Source organism: Electrophorus electricus, chromosome 23 (assembly GCF_041902795.1).
Source record: "Electrophorus electricus isolate QZ-2024a chromosome 23, ASM4190279v1, whole genome shotgun sequence".
Taxonomy (NCBI): domain Eukaryota; kingdom Metazoa; phylum Chordata; class Actinopteri; order Gymnotiformes; family Gymnotidae; genus Electrophorus; species Electrophorus electricus.
The window spans coordinates 14,459,260-14,480,000 of NC_137519.1; the positions used below are offsets into that span (position 1 = coordinate 14,459,260).

General features: G+C 39.6%; 3 protein-coding genes across 5 annotated transcripts in view; 1 reads left to right on the forward strand and 2 right to left on the reverse strand.

The window, feature by feature from the left end:
- Nucleotides 1-219: 219 nt before the first annotated feature.
- agrp (agouti related neuropeptide) lies at nt 220-2,434 on the reverse strand. Its single transcript, XM_027018677.3, has 3 exons — nt 2,248-2,434; nt 1,576-1,670; nt 220-918 (listed from the first exon to the last, which is right to left on the reverse strand). Exons 1-3 carry the CDS (start codon nt 2,381-2,383, stop codon nt 718-720), a joined length of 432 nt encoding a protein of 143 aa, XP_026874478.1. The 5' UTR covers nt 2,384-2,434; the 3' UTR covers nt 220-717.
- A 4,444-nt stretch (nt 2,435-6,878) lies between these two features.
- On the forward strand, nt 6,879-12,533 carry atp6v0d1 (ATPase H+ transporting V0 subunit d1). 2 transcript variants are annotated; one of them, XM_027018672.3, is made up of 9 exons: nt 6,879-7,127; nt 8,212-8,383; nt 8,562-8,740; nt 8,994-9,073; nt 9,176-9,253; nt 10,386-10,562; nt 10,942-11,019; nt 11,412-11,575; nt 12,120-12,533. In XM_027018672.3, the coding sequence occupies exons 1-8, from the start codon at nt 7,001-7,003 to the stop codon at nt 11,571-11,573; spliced, it is 1,053 nt and encodes a 350-aa protein (XP_026874473.1). In that variant the 5' UTR covers nt 6,879-7,000; the 3' UTR covers nt 11,574-11,575; nt 12,120-12,533. The 2 variants fall into 2 exon arrangements, with proteins under 2 accessions (XP_026874473.1, XP_026874474.1); XM_027018673.3 differs by having other exon boundaries at nt 11,412-12,533.
- Nucleotides 12,534-18,192: 5,659 nt separating this feature from the next.
- Nucleotides 18,193-20,741, reverse strand: part of hsd11b2 (hydroxysteroid (11-beta) dehydrogenase 2) — a 20,110-nt gene continuing 17,561 nt past the window's right edge. For both annotated transcript variants that reach the window (XM_081706184.1, XM_027018671.3), the window contains 2 exons: nt 19,957-20,094; nt 18,193-19,515 (listed from right to left, as the gene is read on the reverse strand). In XM_081706184.1, the coding sequence (XP_081562310.1) occupies nt 19,103-19,515; nt 19,957-20,094 (551 nt within the window). In that variant the 3' untranslated portion in view covers nt 18,193-19,102. The remainder of the gene's footprint in view (nt 19,516-19,956; nt 20,095-20,741) is intronic.

The following is a 20,741-nucleotide window of genomic DNA, read 5'->3' on the forward strand; positions in this document are numbered from 1 at the left end:
GTTTTTTTTTTTGGTAGGAAAAATTATTTCTTTCTTTCTTTGTTTATGAAGAAACTGTTGTTGCTGTCTATGTGTGAATCTCCCCTTTCAGATATGAGTAATGTAACCCCCCTACCCACCAAAAGTCCTGGTGTCTTCTCAACTATTACCACAAAATAAGCCACACTAAAAGCCAAATCAAACAAATCAAAACACACAGCCATGTGCTTTGCCCATTATGAATTTATGACACAGTAGGAGAATTTTAAGCCTGTAGAAAAGCAGTAACTGGCAATAAGAGGCACTCTGGGATATGTCACCTGTCTCTGAGTAGTTACAGACCTGAGGGCACTACCTGTTTCAACTTTGAAACAAAAAAGGATTAAATAAATAAAATGAAATAAATATATCAGTAAAAACAAAACTGTACATAACAAATTGTGCTATGAGGCATAGAGGCATTTTCCATTTTGTCCATATTATTATCATGTATTAACATTCTATAGGTATTAAATTCAAAACTTTAACAAATTCAAAATTCAAGAAAATAAATATAAATAACATCATAATATGTGCACAAACAAACAAAGACAACAATTCCCGAGTATTACTGAGGTATGAGCCTATGTTTGCACTGCTGATAAACTGAGCAGAGAAGTTTTGTTTTTATGTGTGCATATATAAACAAACATCTTTTACCGGTTTGACCCTGCAGCCAGGGGCACGCTGGGGTCAGTGCTAGGCACGGCCGGGCTTGCAGGTGTGGTCCGTGCTGCGACAGTAACAGAAGGCCTTGAAGAAGCGGCAGTAACAGGTGTCGCAGGAGTCACAGCAGGGAAGCTGGTGACCCAGGCAGGACTGCTGGTGCGGGATGCACCGTCCCGGAGGGCGAGAACCTCTCCTCTGGAGCTGTACCACATCAGTCACATCCTGCAAGTACTGAAAGACGTGTCACACTATAAGCAGGTTAACGATGCTTAAAACAAGACAGCTCCCAAACACTTTAAGTGGTTCAGGTTCATCACAAATATCGTTTTCTATGCCCTGTTCGAATGTGTGCATTCGTATTCATGTTCTGAACAGAGGCGTTTGTGATGATTATTACAGATGTCTTTTAAATGTTTTCAACACTAGAAAAATAGCATATTTCTGGAAGCAGAAAAAAGTCAGTGTGTCTGACCTTGACAAATCATTCAAAGCTAATTATAACACATTTAAATATTTATATAAATTCAAAGTATTTCTGACTTTATTTACAGACATATTTATGTACAGAGAAATATAATTTATGATTTACAGAATTCTCTTTGATGAAAAAGGGAAAACTTAACACAGGTAAATTCTTGAACTGTTGTGGTAGAAAGGGCTCTGATCATAACAGTGCTGTGGCCATCTGGATGTCCGCACAACAGAACATGACAACAATCCACTAACTCCATCAGCTCTCATTAACACATGCACACAAAAAAGACCACAGAAAATGAACGCAGCTTCCCAGAAACTTGGAAATTTCAGAAATGTGTTTTATATATATATATATATATATATATATATATATATATATATATATATATATATATATATATATATATATACCTCATCATAGGAACCAGGATCCAGCATCAATTGTTCCTCCACTGAATCAATTCTGGGTTGTACAAAGTCCACTCTAGGAACTGAGTCCTGCACAGCTACATAACGACAATCAGAATATCATCATCCTTAGTAATTCTTTATCCTAGAACATCATTTTATTAGTTCTTTATATATTTAAATATTATATTAGTTTTTTTAACAAGGGTGATCCAAATAATAAAAATAATCACTAATATTACAAAATGGTAACATTTTACATTTGAGTTCCCTTAAATAACATTATTAATGACATTAGTTAACACTGACAAACAAGACGTTCAGCATTAATAAGCCATTACTAACAAGCCATTACTAATTACTAATTACATAAGTAATATCTAAAGTAAATAACACCATTACTGTTTTTTGCAGACCACAGACTCCAGACATCACAGTGAATCCACCTTACAGTGGCATCAGGGTGAAATCCACCATGGTTTGCACAAGAGCAGATTTTTAATGTTTTATAATTTAGGAATTACCTTTTATGATTAGGGCCATTCTTAGTGTCCTAAAACACTTTTGCATAAATTCTTATGGACACTAAAGTCATTGTCAAAAGGACTTCTCATAAACTCTGAAAACAGTTACAGAAATACAAATATTCCATAAAAAGACATAAATATCACTTACTGATGTCTGAGTAAAAAGAGTTGTCTGTTCTTCTCATACTTGGTTGTGATTCCTCCATACGGTTGGTGCGAACAAGACCTGATGCCACCTGCACCATGTTGAGACTCAACCAACAGAAAATGACAAGACTCAACATGGCCAGTGACCCAAAAATGGTTCCTCAACTCTTTCAGCAAATGGACTGTTGACTGCATAAAAGCAAACAAAATGAAGACAATAAATGTTAGGCAGCTTTAGTTATTGTTTGTTCTTTAAGTCCATTCCATCTAAAAAAACAACTACAGACTGTGGTTCAAAATGTCATTATCTTTACATGTATGAAGTCTTTACGTGTATGAAGTTCATGTCTAACTGAAGTGCACGGTTGTTTGCTGCTGTGTGTGGTAATCTCTCTTACCTGCAGTTATCCTTAAACCTGATAAAGGATGTGAATTCTGGTCTGGTTTATATGGTTCCCTGGAGGCAGGAGGAGACTCTCGTGATCATGATCAGTGGTGGGGGTGTGGTCTCTCATATCAGGCTTTTCTCACTGTTTTTCAACCTCCCTTTCTTTCTCTTTACTTTCTTCCACCTCAAGACGCACACACAAATGACCTATAGTAAAATGATAGTGCATATACCTATAGAATAACATTGATTGAATATCCAAAGATTCAAAGACTTTTTATCTATTGGCAAAGTACCAAAAGTATTTATAAATTATTTTACATTTCTTGACACCTCTTTCTCAACAGATTTAATATCCATTAATCAAAAAATAAGCTTTTTAGTTATCTTTAATTATCTATATTTAGTTACCTTTATGACAGCAGTGAGGTGTTTTAATGAGGAAATATGAAATAAAAAACTACTGAATATGTGTCCAGGGTTCTGAACAAGTATGATGTTGTCTGTTATTAGCCCTCATAGACTGTCTGTGTGTGTGTGTGTGTGTGTGTGTGTGTGTGTGTGTGTGTGTGTGTGTGTGTGTGTGTGTGTGTGTGTGTGTGTGTGTGTGTGTGTGTGTGTGTGAACAGATATGAGACAGGCAGGGTACAAAGAGACCATTTCATTTCATCCTTCCATTTGATGTTCATTAGTGGTGGGTAAACAGTGCAGCACTACAGTTAATAGTTTCTCCATAAGATAGTGTCTCTGCCAGGTCTCTTTAATGTATGACGCAATAAAGTGCCCATGCTTCCACTACGAGAATTAACAGATAATGGGTCTGCATATCAACTTTAATCAGTCCTGCTCCATAAGATTTATTTTTATCAAAAATTCAAGGGATTGAAAAGAAATATGTGGAAATGGACATTGATGCGCAATATTTTTGTTTGACTGTGAACATTGAGTAAAATAACATTGAAAGGTTTAAAGGAATTACATTTCTATGAATTTTATATTAATTTCTTATAAGGTCAGAGGCCGCAGGTGAAAAAAGCAACTTGTCTATATCAACTGAGAATGTAGATGTATAGTACAATTGTATCAGTATTGTATCAGAAGCCTGGAAGCTTGAGGGTCCTGTCTAGTATCTTAACTGTTCACAGGACTGCATTCTTCTGGACAAAGATGTGTGTGTGTGTGTGTGTATATAAATATATATATATATATATATATATATATATATATACACACACACACACATCTTTATATATATATATATATATATATATATATATATATATATATATATATATATATATATATATATATATATATATATATATATAGCAATATATATATATAGCAACTATGGTTCCCATGGTAATCAGGGCTGTAACCCCCAAACTGGGAGAATTGTTCCAGCAGAACCCAGGAACAACATGTGAGATCTCCATACAGAAGAGTGCAGTCCTGGGAACAGCTAAGATACTAAACAGGACTCTCAGGCACAGGCACAGGCGCAGGCAGACACACACTCTCACACACACACACACACACGTGTGTGTGTGTGTGTGTGTGTGTGTGTGTGTGTACAGTTATATATTGTAAAAATACAGTTTTGGATATCCTTAATATTTTTCAAAGTGCATGTAACAAAAGTATGCAGATTTCAGCTGTATTTTATTCAAAGAAATGCACATACACTGCATGTATGTGCAGTGTATGTACTGCATGATTTTGTCTTTTTTACTGTGCAGCTTATTGGGTATGACGGGTAAGCATCACACACTGCACACATCTATTTTTAACCAATGCAAGCTTTTACTGGATATAAATGAAGGTGATTTTAATTCATTTCCTGTTTACTAGAATAATGAGTACTCTGAGTTTGTTTTGACTGAATGGGATGTCACCTAATATCATTTCTTGACATAGAATTCTTAGTAGATGATGGTAGATGTGACTTCAAACAGGACATCTCAACAAACAAAAAATAAATAACAGGTTTAATGTTCTTTTAAATAGGCTGGAACAGAACAGACACATAACAAAGAAAGGCCTAAAATAAAATAATTATATTACCTACATTTATGGGTCTAAATAGTCTTTACTCTGTAGATCAATTTCTACTGTCGCCTTAAAAATATATCAGTAAAATACTGGGGAAAACAAATTTCTTCTTGCCTACTTTAAAAATGTTCAGTTTACAGCATAATTTAATGAGAGGAACTGAATGGAGTTCCTAATAAACGGGTTAACTTGACTACATGACTTTGAACAAGAGTAGGACAGAGAAATTAAGTTAAGAAACAGCTAACCATGGCTAGATTGGGTGCTGTTTTAGGGAAGACTAGGGACAGATGGTTTTCCCTTTGTATCTTATAGAAAAGTATGCATATCATTAAAAATGTTTGATTATAAGAAACATTTAGATATTTTTAATGACTGTATTAATCAAGGAGAACTTTATATAGTGTAAGGTAATGTCTCTATAACTTTGATCCACAAAACTTTATGCCTTTTTGATAATTGGCATCCAAAAACTTTGTTAAATTGTGATTATAGATTACATTATCAGGCTTTACCTCTATCAGCAAGACATAATTTCAACTACACAATCAGGTGCCATGAGGGGATGTCATATCTCACACAATATTCACCTTATCTTAGATATGTTGGATTAGTCAGATTTCATAGAGCAGGACAGACTTGTTCTGTTGTTTATCATATTCATTTATGAGGCTCTTAAGCGTTTTGTATTCGGGAAGCAGTTTATTCACATCACACAAACACTTTATAAAATGTTTATTAGCAAAAGGTAAAGCTCAGAGATTTGCAATTAGCAGAGATGTAAGACAAGGATATTCTGGTTTACCATACTTCTTTTTAATTGCTGCAGTACTTCTAAACATATTTATGATTTGTTGTTCTGACACAGAAGGTATTAAGATTGGTGATATGAGTTTTATCACTGAATTGGCAGATGACCCTTATTTATTTTTGAAGAATAGTACTTGGGTGCCTTTTATTTTAAAAGATCTCCAGTTGTTTTTGAAAGCACCTGGTGAAGTTATAAATCAAAAATCTAAATCAAATTTGAATGTAGCATTAAAGTTTTAAAAAGTCAGTTAAAAACTTGGGATTCCGTATGTGTAAATCAGCTTCTGATGGGCTAAACCAAAATATTTCACCCAAAATCCAGAAAGTTCAAAATGTTTTGGCTCTTAGCTACAACGCGACCTCAGTAAGTCAGAAGAGATTTCTAAATTAGTCTACCCAGCATTATCAATGTATGCTCATATAAACAAACTCAAGGCCCAATCGGCTTTAATATAGAATAAAGGACCACATCTATACCATAATTCTATCAAGAGAGGTATTTGCAATCACAGTCATCTTAGACATATTTTAACTGTAGGCCTAGACTCTAGCACTCACCTCAGCCTAAAAGTTATTTGGAGAATCTCTTTTGTTTATAATAAGATTAAAGAAGTACACTTGAAAGTTTTCCATAGATTTTATCCATATAATGAATTACTGAACAAATTTCATAATGTTTCAGTTAACTGTTCTTTCTGTTTACATCAACGGGAGTCTTTGGAACATTTTTTTAATGTCATTTTGTTTCATGTTTGTGGAGAGATCTTGCTCTTTATTTTTCAGTTTTCAACAAGCTCCTTGACATTAATGACGTTACTGTGTTGCTTTTATTTTGTAATACAGGCTGCATACATTTCGATGTACAATTATTATCACTCTTAGGGAAATATTACATTCATAAATGAAAAAAAAAATGTAAACCCCAGATAACAGATTTTTTGTGCATATATTGCATGCATGTAGGAGTCTCTTGTACATCTAGAATTCCATCTATCTTCTAATAAGTTCGTTTGATATGTCTAACTGAAGTGCGCGGTTGTTTGCTGCTGTGTGGTAATCTTTTACCTGCAGTGCTCCTTAAACCTGATAAAGGATGTGAGTTCTGCGTTTGTTTCTTATTTATTCCCTTACTGTTGGACTCGTTATTCTGTGATCCAAGCATGCCTTCCTTCCATGCACATGTGTTAGGGTTAGGGTTAGGGTAGGGTTATGGTTAGTGGTAGCGTTAGCGTTAGGATTAGTGTTAGGCTTAATGTTAGTGTTAGTTTTTAGGGTAGGGTTAGGATTAGTGTTAGGGTTAGGGTTAGAGTTAGTTTTACTGTTAAGGGTAGGGTTAGTGTTGTGCATGGGCTGCACACTCACGTCACTGTGATCATATGGTGAGTCACATGAGCGTCTCTGCGGCCGGGTACCAGCTAGGTTAGCCAGCTTCCTGTTGGGCTACGAGACATCAGACATAGACGTTTACGGTTCACACAGGAATAAAGCCTGTAGATACTTAAAGATGCCCTTCTCCGAGCTGTACTTTAACGTGGATAATGGCTATCTGGAAGGGCTGGTTCGAGGTTTCAAGGCTGGTATCCTCACCCAGGGGGACTATCTCAACCTCGTACAGTGTGAGACGCTGGAAGGTGAGCAAGGTCTGCTAACTGGGCCAGCTACATAACCCAGTTAGCGGATGAATTGTCTGCTAACTGAGCCTGCTAGTTAGATAACCCTAGTTAGTCGCATAGCTACATTTTCTACAGTTTTGGAAGAAAAACTCTGGAGTGCGACGTGCTCTCTTGTGTCTTAGCTAGCTAGGTACCGGCTGTTTGAAGTAGCCAGCTAGCTAGCTAAGCTAGTTTTCTAACGTTATCTTAGCTGGCTAATGCGTCCCTTTACAATCACCCCTGTTACCGACATTCATTTCCATGTACCTATCTTCTGCTTGTTTAGAAAAATATATGTGTGCGTTGTGTCAAAACTGTAAACCAGCCAACCTAACGTAGGTCAGCTAGGTTAGGTTAGCTAGTCGGTCGATAGCTAGCGTTAGCAAGCCTAGCTTAGCTCCCCAATCCTTTCCTGTTATGATAGTTAGCTGGCTAGCAAGTTGTATTCCGTTTTAACTGTACGGACTTAACTAAATAATTATATTAACTATTTATTTGCCAGGTATATTCAAACAAGCCAATTATTTTTTCTTCAATTTTCCACTCGTTTTCAATGTCAGTCGCGCACAAGTTTGAGAGTCAAATTATCCTCACCGTCATGTTGATTTAAGGTTACTAACTGTGTTTATGCGACATAAAATCTCCAGTGTCTCTTTTATATAGCAGTAACTAAAACATATTGGGTCCATGCTTTATGAGAAATATTAAAATGTATAATGCCATGCAGGCGAAGTCTAGATGAGGTGAACAGAATGGAGGCAGATAGTGTTGGTGGTTGTCTTTACCATTGTTTACTGTCTTCCTGTTTTATTACGAATCGATGGAATTTTATGGTTTTCATTTTGAGGAACTGGAAATAGTTATGTCTCAGCTTTGGGGGAAAAACAGACTAGTCGGCTAACTATTTCCTCTAACATTGTCAAGTTTAGCAGCCAGAGCTGCTTGTTTAGCCTTGTCTCGATACAAGAGGTATAAACTGAGCGCGAGTGGTGCTTGAATTTTCAACACCTGCTTTGTGGAACAACCAATTGTGTTGAGATGCTGGCCTTCCATGTCTCTCTAGATCTGAAGCTGCACCTGCAGAGTACAGACTATGGAAGTTTCCTAGCGAATGAGGCATCTCCCCTCACTGTGTCCGTCATTGATGACAAACTGAAGGAGAAGATGGTGGTAGAGTTCCGCCACATGAGGAACCAGTCATATGAGCCTCTGGCCAGCTTCATGGATTTCATCACGTGAGCATTTCACAAAATTAGCTTTGAACTTAAACAAACCACTTAAAAAATAAATTCCTTCAAAAGGCTATGCTTTATTTTGAATATATGCTTAGTCCATTACTGTAGCAATCAATGAGAACCTTTATAACATATTGACAGACCTATTAAAAGCAGTGTTCCTCATTTGGTACTACAGGTACAGCTACATGATTGACAACGTCATTCTCCTCATCACGGGCACTCTGCACCAGCGGGCGATATCTGAACTGGTACCCAAATGCCATCCGTTGGGCAGCTTTGAGCAGATGGAGGCGGTCAACATTGCTCAGACCCCGGCTGAACTGTACAACGCCATTCTGGTGGATACACCCCTGGGTGAGAAATTACCTACATGGGCTAGCCTTGTGGCCCACATTAACATCCTTTACATTCATGGACCATGGTTGTGTCCTTGTGCGAGTTAAATTCATATTAGATGTGGATTTTGTCTCTGTTTTGAGTGGTTTAGAGTTTTGTAGTTTGTTGAATAAAACTGTTCTGTTGATTCTTGTGCAGATAATTTGTGTAATATTGGAATGTAGTGGATAGCGCGACTCTATTGTGATCATTGTGCCTTTTTTGTTTTTAGCTGCTTTCTTCCAGGATTGCATCTCTGAACAGGATCTTGATGAGATGAACATTGAGATAATTCGTAACACCTTGTACAAGGTGACGGCCATAATTGTCACGAGTACCCTCAATCATGTGGTTGTGATCAGTTGCATGAATGCAAGACCTAAAACTGAATATTTTTTCTTTGTGGGTTTTCAGGCATATCTCGAGGCCTTCTATAAGTTCTGCAGCAATCTGGGTGGAACCACAGCTGATACAATGTGCCCTATTCTTGAGGTCTGCTAACCTTTGCTGCGCTTTGTTCTGAGGCTTGTTCAAATCTGTTACATCTGAATTTAGTCAGACAGCTCAACATGATTAACATTAACATTATTATGGTGTTTTTGTCACACATGGTCAGATGCAGTAGCTGCATCATTTATAAATCCATACCTCACTTTACAAGTCCTGTCAAATACCCCAACTTCTGCCAATTTTATTGGAACAGAATTCTTCGCTTTTGGATAAACAAAAACATCTTGGTCACCTAAGATCAGATTCCAGAACCATCGTCACTAGCGTTGTTTTATAATTCACATTGTGGTTCTGGGGCAAGTCCACTTCCTGACACACTGCCAGTGCATTTAATGGAATAAGTTCTCTTTGGTCAATTTGTAAATTAAAGAATGTGGCTGATAACATATAAAGCTCTTAAAGATTTAAGACAATAAAAAAACTACGCAGTGTAAAGGAAACTTGTTTCATGACTAATGACGGACAGCTTAATTTTTTTAGACTAAAAGGAAATTCAGCTAAGACTGAAGTTGCTGTCCACACAGCTTCATTATGATTTATGCACCATATTAGAATTAAGCTTGAATAGGTTTTATTGAGTTTTATACACTTATACAAAGAAAGAGGAAAATAAGCCTAGAGCTTGAAAGAGCTTAAAATTCGTAATTTACCTAGTTCTAAGAGACGAGTAATATAATAACTTGCTTTTATTGGTGTTACCATAATATAATTCTGTTATGTATATCTGGGAAACATTTGAAGTTTCAAAGCTTGGTTTAAGTCTTAACCCTTCTATACCTTTAGATGAACTACATGGTACACATAGTGGAGAATGCCATAGACCTTGTTAAAATTTTAGTGTAGAGAGTATGATCTTAAATTCACTGATTTCACATTTAAATTCATGATTTTAAAAATCACTCATCTTTTTTTTTCTCTATGGAAATAAGTGAGAACATCATACATATGTGAAAACCCATCACCTTTTGTGTTACAAGCATCTTCATTCATCTGAAACTATAAGATTTACAGTTGATCGCGTCCATCCTAAGAGAGAGAGTGTGTGTGTGTGTGTGTGTGTGTGTGTGTGTGTGTGTGTGTGTGTGTGTGTGTGTGTGTGTGTGTGTGTGTTCAGTTTGAGGCTGACAGGAGGGCCTTCATAATCACCATCAACTCGTTTGGGACGGAGCTGTCTAAAGAGGACCGGGCCAAGCTGTTCCCCCACTGTGGGAAGCTCTACCCTGAGGGCCTAGCCCAGCTGGCTCGTGCCGACGACTACGAGCAGGTCAAAGCTGTGGCTGATTACTATCCCGTGAGTGTCTACCGTCCACCGTTGCTCCTGTGACTTTTAATAGGCCTGTCAATACATTATAAGGGTTTTCATTGATCGTTACAGTAATGGGCTGATTCTGTGAGAGATGTTGACAGGCAGTGTTAATAACTACCTGCTGCAACATTGCTGAAACTATACGGTTCAAAAAGCTAAACTTACATTTATTAACGTGTTGAAGCCTGAGCTGTTAGAAGATGGGAATGCAGTATGTGTGCTTACTTGCAGGTTGCAAGATCGATGTGAAATTTCCACCTGCTAAACTCCAGTTTCTGGGGTGGTTATGGAGGGGGCTTTGTTGTTTATAGAAGAGTTGTTGGGCTAAGATAACTGACTGTGGTCTCTGTGTTTTTATTCTCAGGAATACAAGCTTTTGTTTGAAGGCGCTGGCAGTAACCCAGGAGACAAAACCCTGGAGGATCGCTTCTTTGAGCACGAGGTGAGCACGGATGTCACCGAGAGAGAGCCCAGGCCAGCTGGAGAGGGTGTATGGCAGGTCCCAGGCACTAGCAGCACATGGTTTACTCTGACTTTAAGTCGATCCATATTCTTTGGAACACACAGCAGCAAGGAACTGGATTTTCAAAAAGACCTAATTCTCCTGAGTGGACTGCTCTGTAAGTGTTGGAATTTCAACCTGTTTGTTTAAAAACAAAAAAACAGGCATGTCATGTATGCAGAGAAATCATGAAAGCTAATTCAGACAGGTGAGGAAACTGTTTTGAAAAATCTCAGAATACCATGAAACAAACAAATGACGACGCAAGAACGGCAGGAAACATTTTGCTATGGTGCTCTACATCCCTTATTTTTTCCTTCTTTTTTGTGCAGGTGAAGTTGAATAAACTGGCCTTTCTGAACCAGTTCCACTTCAGTGTGTTCTACGCCTATGTGAAGCTGAAGGAGCAGGAATGTCGCAACATTGTGTGGATTGCAGAGTGCATCGCTCAGAGGCACCGTGCCAAAATCGACAACTACATCCCCATTTTCTAATGGTATAGCCTTTCTAATTTAATCTTCCTCTTCTTTAAATGGCCCTGTTATTTATAAATGCTATATATTTTGATTCATTCCTGTAATGTGTAATGATAACATGTCTTTGTGTAAGCTCTGGCAGCAGCTTAGTTCAGGTTTACCCTGTTTGTTTCAGAGGAAATCATGGGCTAGTTTAGTAATATGAAACGTTAATGTCTACACCAGAGCACAGTCCAGTTGATGTGGTACTGAGACACTATCATGTGGTATTCCTTTATCAGGATGTATCATTAAGAATAATACAGCCCACCCCATTTTGCTGTGGACAGTGTGTCTATTGAGACCCAAGCTGTCATCTGGGCATGCTTCTTACAGTGTGCCGACACCTCCCGGTCTTTCAGATGCAGCTTTTGGGGTCACGTGCATTTGAGCACAAGCCCTGACTGTAATCAAACTTAGTGAATTAGTATTCCTGGTATGCATGATCCACTATTGTGAACATTCCATTTTTTTTATCTGTCTGTGCACAGCTGGCTAATTATACTAAATCATTTTTCATTTCAGAACATTAAAAGCAACTTTTGAATTTGAAAAAGATGCAGAGCCATCCCTCTGTAAGATGTATATTGGTCCTTTCACAACCACCTGTAGGGTTCATCCTTACTCAAATATTGTGAGTATAGAGACAGTACTGGAAATGTGTGGGGGGAGAGCTAAATGGAACAAATGTGTTTATATGGAGTGTTGTTCCTTCTTAATTATTTGTGTGGAAGTTTAAAATCTGTGTGAACTGTGCTCATCCTCTTTTCTTGTAAATTAGTGTTGATAAATTAGTACATGGCTAACTTATGGTGTAGATCAGATTTTATGAATGAGAGTCAAATGTTAAAGGTATGACTTGTATATGAATATATCTGGACTTGAGAAAGACTTTACTTTCAGGCATCTCATGTTGTAAAAATTGTGTTGCTGTAACCATCTTGCTTGTTTTTTGTGTTCTAAATGCAAATTATATATATATATATATATAATATATATATATATATATAATATATATATATATATATATATATATATATATATATATATATATATATATATATATATACACACACACACACACACAGTATGTGGGTTGTTTTTGTCTGAATCATAAATGCATTTCATTGTTGAACAGATGAATGACACATTAAATTATTTACTTCAGTTTGATACCAGATATCTATAATTATTAATAATAGTAATTTTATTTTTGTGTTTTAAGATGATGTACAAATATATTAAATAAGATAACACAACAAAAAAATACAAGAAATATTAAATACACAACAAAATAATGTACAATAAAATAAAATGAACAAAAATGGAATCAGCAATCGGCACCTACCAGCAGAGGGAGCTGATAGTCCAATAATATTTCTTTGACATAAATCTCTTGATTATGATGTATGAAAAATGTTCAGATATCTTTATGCCAATGTAGTTATGTTTTCCAACTTTTATCTATACTTTATCAAAACACAAATCCTCAACCATATGGTCTAAAACCTAGATCAATTATTAATATGGCTTAATTTTGGGAAAGGAATGTTGAGTGCTTCTGTAGGACAATTTGTATAGGTTACTTACTGTTTGAATGTCTTACTAAGTCACGTTGTCCAGCAGCAAGGCAGTAGTGTTTTAATCACAAAGCCTGGAATATTGTGTACATGTGTCTCTAGGCTCTTCCTGGATCGTGTGTTTGGCTTGTGTGAGCTGTGGGTTGTGAGGACGACACACACACACACACTCTGCCACCTGGCAGCTATGTGGATGCCTGTTGCCATAATTATGAAAACAGTTTCTCCACTTGCCTTTAAGGTACCAAGACAGAACCTGTACTCTCCACCTAATCTTTCACAACAAGGGCAAGTTTGTTCACCACAGCTGGGCTGCCGATGGACATCTTTCTCATGTGTGTTGATGAATTTGGTGAGATTAGGTAGTCCTGCATCGCTGTAAAACCTCTGTAGCTTAGCAGGGACCTAGATGTCGGTGATGGACCTGTCGTAGGTGGAAGTGACCTGACCCCTGACGCGCACAAAACAGTCAGCACCCTCGCTCACTGAGAGAACCCTTTTTCACTTTTCTAAATCATTAAGGATTTGGGACTTGTCTAAAAAATAAATAAAACTCCTTCATTTAAAACAAGCAACTGCGATTTAATGCTATGAGTTGAGTAATATAAAAAGAAACTTAGCAACTTAGATTTCTTAGCATCGTATCCAGAGGGACCTGCATATTTGTCAACATGACAGCATGTGTATGCCCTGAGGATCAAACCCCGAACCTCATTATAAGCACTAAAATACTTGTGCTACTATGTCATTAATCTGTTTTTGGCAACATAAATCACAAATATCAGTAAGACTTAAACACTTTATATGTGAAGCCTTCATACATGAGACTGATGGACAAATGAGAAAACGTTCCAGTTATTTAACTTTTACCCTGAATGAATTATTAGCAGGCCAGGACATTGTTGGGACAGACTACCGTTAATGCTGTGTGTGAATAAGGGAGAGGAACATAGCCATTTCATATTTCACAAAAAGCATGAAAACAATACATATACATAAACAGTATTGGCATGGAAAGCTTTTATAGTGCAGAGAATCATAATCTGTTTGTGCACTGCATGGTTGCCTTTTTATGAAAGCATGAGTCTGAAATAGTGCTTTAAACAAGCAATGATATGTGAAAGTTGACTCGAAACGTGCCTACCACTGCGTTGCATGTTCTTTGGAGAAAATGGTCCAGAATAGCAACAAGAGGGAAGCTTCTGAGAAAGACTTTCAAGTACATATATAGACGTTTAAGTACATATATCTGTCTGCATTCATGTTAAACTCTTTGCAAGCCTGCTGTCCACAATTGTTTCATGTTTCTGTTCAAATGTGAGCTATCAACATCACAAATTAACCATCAAACAGCAGTCTGGTTTGAGTCATTTTTTAAGTAAAGGTTTGTGTCAGTGCATGCCATCCTATTACCCCATGTTTTGTTACATAAGGTACTCTGCTAAAGAGTGCGCTGTGGCAAAACATTGCATAAACACAGTTCTCATCTTTGCACTAACACTTTAATGTGCATGGTGGGTGTAGGTACACTGAGAGATATGCAGGTTGCCTTTCCTGTGCTAAAATGTGCATTCACTGTCCTCTAAATTGCATTCAGGGTTCTTCCCATTCAGCCAGCACAGTGGAGTTTCCTATACCCCTGGACCACGAACCCCCCGTGATTAGTGGTGAGGGATTGATGTGAGGATGACTCACAGACATGCTTTTGGTTAGTTTGCTGATACTGGAAAACGGAGCTCCGATGTTTTCTGAGGCTCCAGGGCTCCAAGCACATGCCTCTGGAGATCTGTCTAAAAATTATGTTTTAAGTATAGTCTGAGACATGGGAGCTCATTGTATGTTCACCTCTTGTCTCCATGCTATAGCTTTCCAGTTGATGAAATTAATAAATGAATCCTGACGCAGCAGATTTGAGGTGGTGCTAATTACTGGCCAGTTGTTGATGCCTGGCCACCAGCTATTAACACAGCCTTAAATCTGGTGCCAATGTTAATCTAATTCTCATAAAGGGCAAGGGGTGTGATGCTCGTGTGCGGCCTCTCATGGATGTGATGCTCGCGTGCGGCCTCTCATGGACGTGATGCTCGCGTGCGGCCTCTCATGGATGTGATGCTGGCGTACGCCCTCTCATGGATGTGTTGCTCGCGTGCGTCCTCTCATGGATGTGATGCTGGCGTACGCCCTCTCATGGACGTGATGCTCGCGTGCAGCCTCTCATGGATGTGATGCTCGCGTGCGGCCTCTCATGGATGTGATGCTCGCGTGCGGCCTCTCATGGATGTGATGCTCGCGTGCGGCCTCTCATGGATGTGATGCTCGCGTGCGGCCTCTCATGGATGTGATGCTCGCGTGCGGCCTCTCATGGATGTGATGCTGGCGTGCACCCTCTCATGGATGTGATGCTGGCGTACGCCCTCTCATGGATGTGATGCTCGCGTGCGGCCTCTCATGGACGTGATGCTCACGTACGCCCTCTCATGGATGTGATGCTCGCGTGCGGCCTCTCATGGATGTGATGCTGGCGTACGCCCTCTCATGGACGTGATGCTCGCGTGCGGCCTCTCATGGATGTGATGCTCGCGTGTGCCCTCTCATGGATGTGATGCTCGCGTGTGCCATCTCATGCCTCATGGCCTGTGCCATGTACTCATGTCCTCAGGCCTTCTGGTAGCTTGGCCCCCTGACAGACGCCCCATGTCCTGCGAGTTGGCTTATACCGTACGGGTCCAGCGAGCGCACTCTGTGCCTGTAGGTGATTCCAATCTCAGGCAGGCTGGGTCGGTCAGAAGGGAGCAAAACAGGCGGAAGAAACGGAAGAACACAAACAAACCGGAGAGGACACAACGGACTCCGCAAAGCGCTCGGCTGTTGTGTAAATGGAGAGGACTGAGGTGCCAGCAAGAATGGAAACACAGCCTGGTCCCTGAAGCTCTTCTCTTGGCACACAAACATGAGCACGTCTCTTTACTCCATCAGGACAAGTGAGATAGTACTCAGGACTCAGTGAAAAGATTCAGAGCCCAGTTCAGAACAAGGTTGCTTTTTTGACGTCTGTGGTGTCTGCAGACAAATTCTTCCAGCTCAGCACACCAAAGCCTAATTAGTTTACTGTATTTGTTAAGGACGCAGGCTCTTTTTTGAGATCAGCTGACATACGTATTAGCTGGAATACCCTATGCAGACTATGAGACCTTGGATAATGACTTTTTAACACAGGCAACTTCTAAATACCTAAAATCAAACTAATACACATTAGGTCGAGGTCATAACTGTTTGGCTGATCTGGCTTGTGCATTACCAACTGATGCAACAAAAACTGGCACATCAAAGCATTACATTTAATAAACACTGTCACACTACGCAGCTCATTCACATGCCCCTTTGTGAAGTTTCCACAGCAGTTGATCTGCCAGTGAGCTTCCTTATGACTCCTGCTGGTAATGAATTACTATTATGAAACATAACTTCACCGTGAGCTTTCACTGTTTGAGTTACGAGGTAAATGCCAAGTTGACCTGGAAGCAGCTAAGCCTGAAACTTGTAGCTTCACTGTTTACTTTGGCTCATGTCTCTATTTCCAGCCAAGGCAACGCAGGCAAAATTTGCATTAACAAGTAATAAAAAGCATCTAATAATTAAAAAGCTCTAACTGCAAGGGCCAGGAGCCGGCAATTTACCCTCAAAAGTGTTCCACTGTTCCCCAGATAAAGAAAATTCTAAATCACAGCAAGGACATATAGTGCTTAGAAAAGGGTGTTCTCATATTCCTGGAGAAAAAAAAAGCCTCCTTTTGGTTCTTGGATCTCTAAACTGAGCATAACATGCTCAAATAACCACTTTCCAGCAACCCACATACTCTCAAGCATTCAATACATCACAAGTTTGAATTAGGCCAGCTTAGTATTGTTGATAGAGCTGAAGGCCTGATGGAGGGGTCTCAGTGTCTGCTGTGCTGGGCAACAGTAGGCAGCATCGCTGTGCAAAGAGGCCCTGTTTGAAACGTGAGCCCCCAGGTTAACATGTACACCACTGAGTCTTGAGCCCTAAGGTTAACATGTACACCACTGAGTGGACATGTGGGCCCCCAGGTAACCTGTACACCAGCGAGTGTTTGCACGTGTGCGGTGCCTCTGGCCCACACTGCACCATTCACACAGCCTGTATGTTTCTGGTCCGTCTCTAATTCTCTTGCCCTTTATTTTGAGTTTTGTTTTTCATGTTTGTCTCCTTGATTTGGTTCTTTTTTCTTCTTGTCTCTGTGCTTGGCTAAGACTGGCTAAACATTTACCTCCGTTGACTAAGAACATTGATAATTCCGTCTCTTTCTCAGAACTGGTCTTGTACTGTCTGTTACTTATTCTTATTCTAAATTCCAAACTTTTGACATTCTTGCTGGTTTAATGAAAAACTTAGGATGTCGTGAGTGGGTTGACTTGGAATACAGCTGTGACGTTAGGAGGCTAAGCAGGATGCGGGGACGAGTAACGTTAAACAAACATATATTTATTTGTACACAACACAACAAAGACGTAGCACGCAGGCTATCATGGTCAAACACTGACAACACGAATGCGTAAACGATAGACTTTTATACATGTATGCTAATGACACAATGAGGAGCAGGTGTGAGACACAAGGAGGGCGTGGCCACTTTGACGAACACACACACACACACACACACACACGGAGGCATTGGGGGGGGGGGGGGGGGGGGCGTACCAAGACAACAGCTAAACCATCCCTGACCTTTTGCTGACCACTTACCTCTTTCCTAACACTGCCTGAAGGGTAATATGGGATCAAGCACAGAAGCCGCTTGTAAGTCATCATCGTCCTGTTGCTCAGGTGGACTAGTTTCTGAGCGTTTCTGAGGCTGTCCAAAGCTGACATTCTCACTGCTGCTCAACTGGAGTGTTAACGTGAAACAGCGCAGCTCTCTCATCTCAGTTGTGCTTTTTTAGGCAGCTAAAGGTCTCTTGTAATGTGACGACAAAACATGACAAAGCACTGGGTAAAGATTATTTAAAAAGTCAACTTTAATGTGATCCAAGAATGAACAATTGGACAATTTATCTATTTTTTTCTTTGTTTTAGTGATTTTATGCAAAATTCACAGTTGAAGTGATTCAGAAAGAAAAAGGAATAAATACTCCAATTTATAATAATAATAATGCTTGTTGGAAACCAAAACATAATAAGAAATGTAATAAAACAGAACTACAATTTAACAATAAACTAAAAAATAACAAAACAAAAATATACCAGTTGATTTAATTACAGTTTGGGACACCTCACTATCATTAGGTGTGCAGGTCTACATGTGTTGTAGGTCAGGAGTTTTTTATGAAACTAAAGTGTGCTGTAAGGAAGAGTGGATACTGATATCCTGATAGGCCATCCTATGCCTAGTAGGCCTACCTCTGTCAGCCTCTAGGGCACATTAGAATGGTTTCCACACTTACTGGAAGCAAGTAAGGAATGCGCCACTTTGGGGAAGCCGAGTGTGGCAAAGAAAGCGTACCACCTGGCTTGGAAGATACCATGAGCTTCCAGAGGGGGTGGGGGCCGTCACCTAGCTTACGCTTCAGCGACCTGCAGAGGCATGTTTGGTGAGTTATTGGGAAGTTGTGTAATCCACATGCAGGGCTGATTCTGTTTTTGTGAGCAGTACTGTAACAAAAGCGTAGAGAAAATTAATTGTTCGAAAACAGGACTGTCAAATCATTTTTGTTATTTCCACCAAAGGCAAATGATATATAGACCATTCATTGTAATTCAATGATCCCTTAAAAAAACACACAAACAAAAACCCCTCAATATATACATTATATGGCACAACAGAAGGAACAAATATTTTGCCAACAGGTCACTAAGATTGGGTTACATCCGTGGTCCTATAGCAAACCCATGCAGTGAGCTACATTGGTGCTACTCTCGTTGGGGGGTGTTGTTGTTGTTGTTGTTGTTGTTGTTGCTGCTGTGGTTGAGGAGACCCAGGCCGTTCTCCTTCCTGAGTGCACGCGGTATCACCTTCTTCTTCAGAAAGAGTCTCTGCAGGAACCTGTCACTGAGGGTGAGGGGCAGGTAGCTGTGGATGAAGTACAAGAGGCCCACCCCCGGCCCAGCGTAGTAGCGCACACGGGGCCGCGGCGAGAGCAGCGCCTCCACGATGGTCTTCACCACGGGGCTTAGGTCCTCGTTGGCTGCTTGGGCATAGTTCTGGAACAGCTCCTTGGTCTCCAGCACATACTCCTCCCCATACTCCTCCAGCAGGCCTGGGGACAGGCTCTGGAGCAGGAGCTGGTGCTGCTTCTCCCAATACTCTGTGTTGCTGCTCTGACCTAAGAGCAGCAAATGCGACACAGTACCTTTTTGTCCCTGAGGCAGTGTTTCTCATGAATATTACTCTTTTATTTGTTAGTTAGTAAACACCAGTAGTAAATTTGCTCACACAATTTGCTCACACAGCTACTGTGTCATTCCACATGGAGTGAGAGACAGAATTGGGTCAAGCTGTGACCAGGGAGATGCTTCGCAGATCATAGGAGAATTAAGTAATAGGTATGTAAACACAGGGCTAGCACACTTTATCTTTCAGGTTCAACAGGATTTTCCCTGGGCTGCCTTTGACAGGATTTGTAAATATCATTATATAACTTCATATAGAATATTTAGTGTGATTTCTAATAGCTACTCTCAGCCTGCCAGTCTGTACACATCATCACCGCTTGTGTACGCAGTGTACTTTATGCTATACAAATATCTGGAGCATGTTTTCTCACCTGTCTTGAAGGCAGAAGGCAAGATGGTGGACACCTTGACACCCCAGGGCTCCAGCTCATGACGGAGCGTGTTGATGAGTAGGTTCAGAGCTGCTTTTGATGCCCCGTAGGAGGCCAGACACGGGAAGGGCTGCTCACCTGCGTGTGGAGGTTCGTCAGTATACTGCAGTGTCTAGTCAATAAATCCACTGACAAAGCAATTCGCTCATCCTTGTGTTACTAACAGCAGGTTTATCCTTCTTTTCCTTCCACAAATATAAATTCATTATAATATGTACACACTACTGTTTGCGTGCATTATTCCTCATGTATCACTGCAGGAAATGTCTGTTGTACTTCTCGCAAAAGATTCAATCAGGTTTGTATTGGAGAGACTAAGAGTAAGCCTTGATGATCGTGTTGTACAGTAGAACACCTTCAGACCATCAGAACTAAGCATTTGTCATTTCCACTGGCAAGGCACTGTTAATGTACATTGCATTAATGACATGTCTGTTTGAATTGCCATTTCTTGCTATTGCAGCAATGAAGTCAGGAAACTCAAATGAACTGATCATCAGTCTTTGAAACTTTATAGGAGCCCATGGAATGAATACTATGATTTAAACATCTGCTTTTTATATCCACTATGGTTTCACCTCTAAGAACTTAGGAGCACTTTGCTTGCAGAGCTGATTGAGGACCTCTGGCCAAAACGTTCTGTTTCAAGTGGAGTCTTCTTTGGATTTGTCAGAGGGTTTGACTTTCTGATGCACAATGGAAGAGCCAGCAAAAGACAGCAGTGG

Excerpts from the sequence above, each read along its gene's own strand:
- agrp (XM_027018677.3), bottom strand. The coding sequence starts at position 2,383 with ATGTTGAGTCTTGTCATTTTCTGTTGGTTGAGTCTCAACATGGTGCAG. Across the intron at positions 1,671-2,247 it reads CTCTTTTTACTCAGACATCA|CTGTGCAGGACTCAGTTCCT; the intron begins GTAAGTGATATT and ends GTCGTTATGTAG. Across the intron at positions 919-1,575 it reads ATCCTGGTTCCTATGATGAG|TACTTGCAGGATGTGACTGA; the intron begins GTATATATATAT and ends CACGTCTTTCAG.
- atp6v0d1 (XM_027018673.3), top strand. The coding sequence starts at position 7,001 with ATGCCCTTCTCCGAGCTGTACTTTAACGTGGATAATGGCTATCTGGAA. Across the intron at positions 8,741-8,993 it reads TCTGGTGGATACACCCCTGG|CTGCTTTCTTCCAGGATTGC; the intron begins GTGAGAAATTAC and ends TTTTGTTTTTAG. Across the intron at positions 11,020-11,411 it reads ATCGCTTCTTTGAGCACGAG|GTGAAGTTGAATAAACTGGC; the intron begins GTGAGCACGGAT and ends TTTTTTGTGCAG.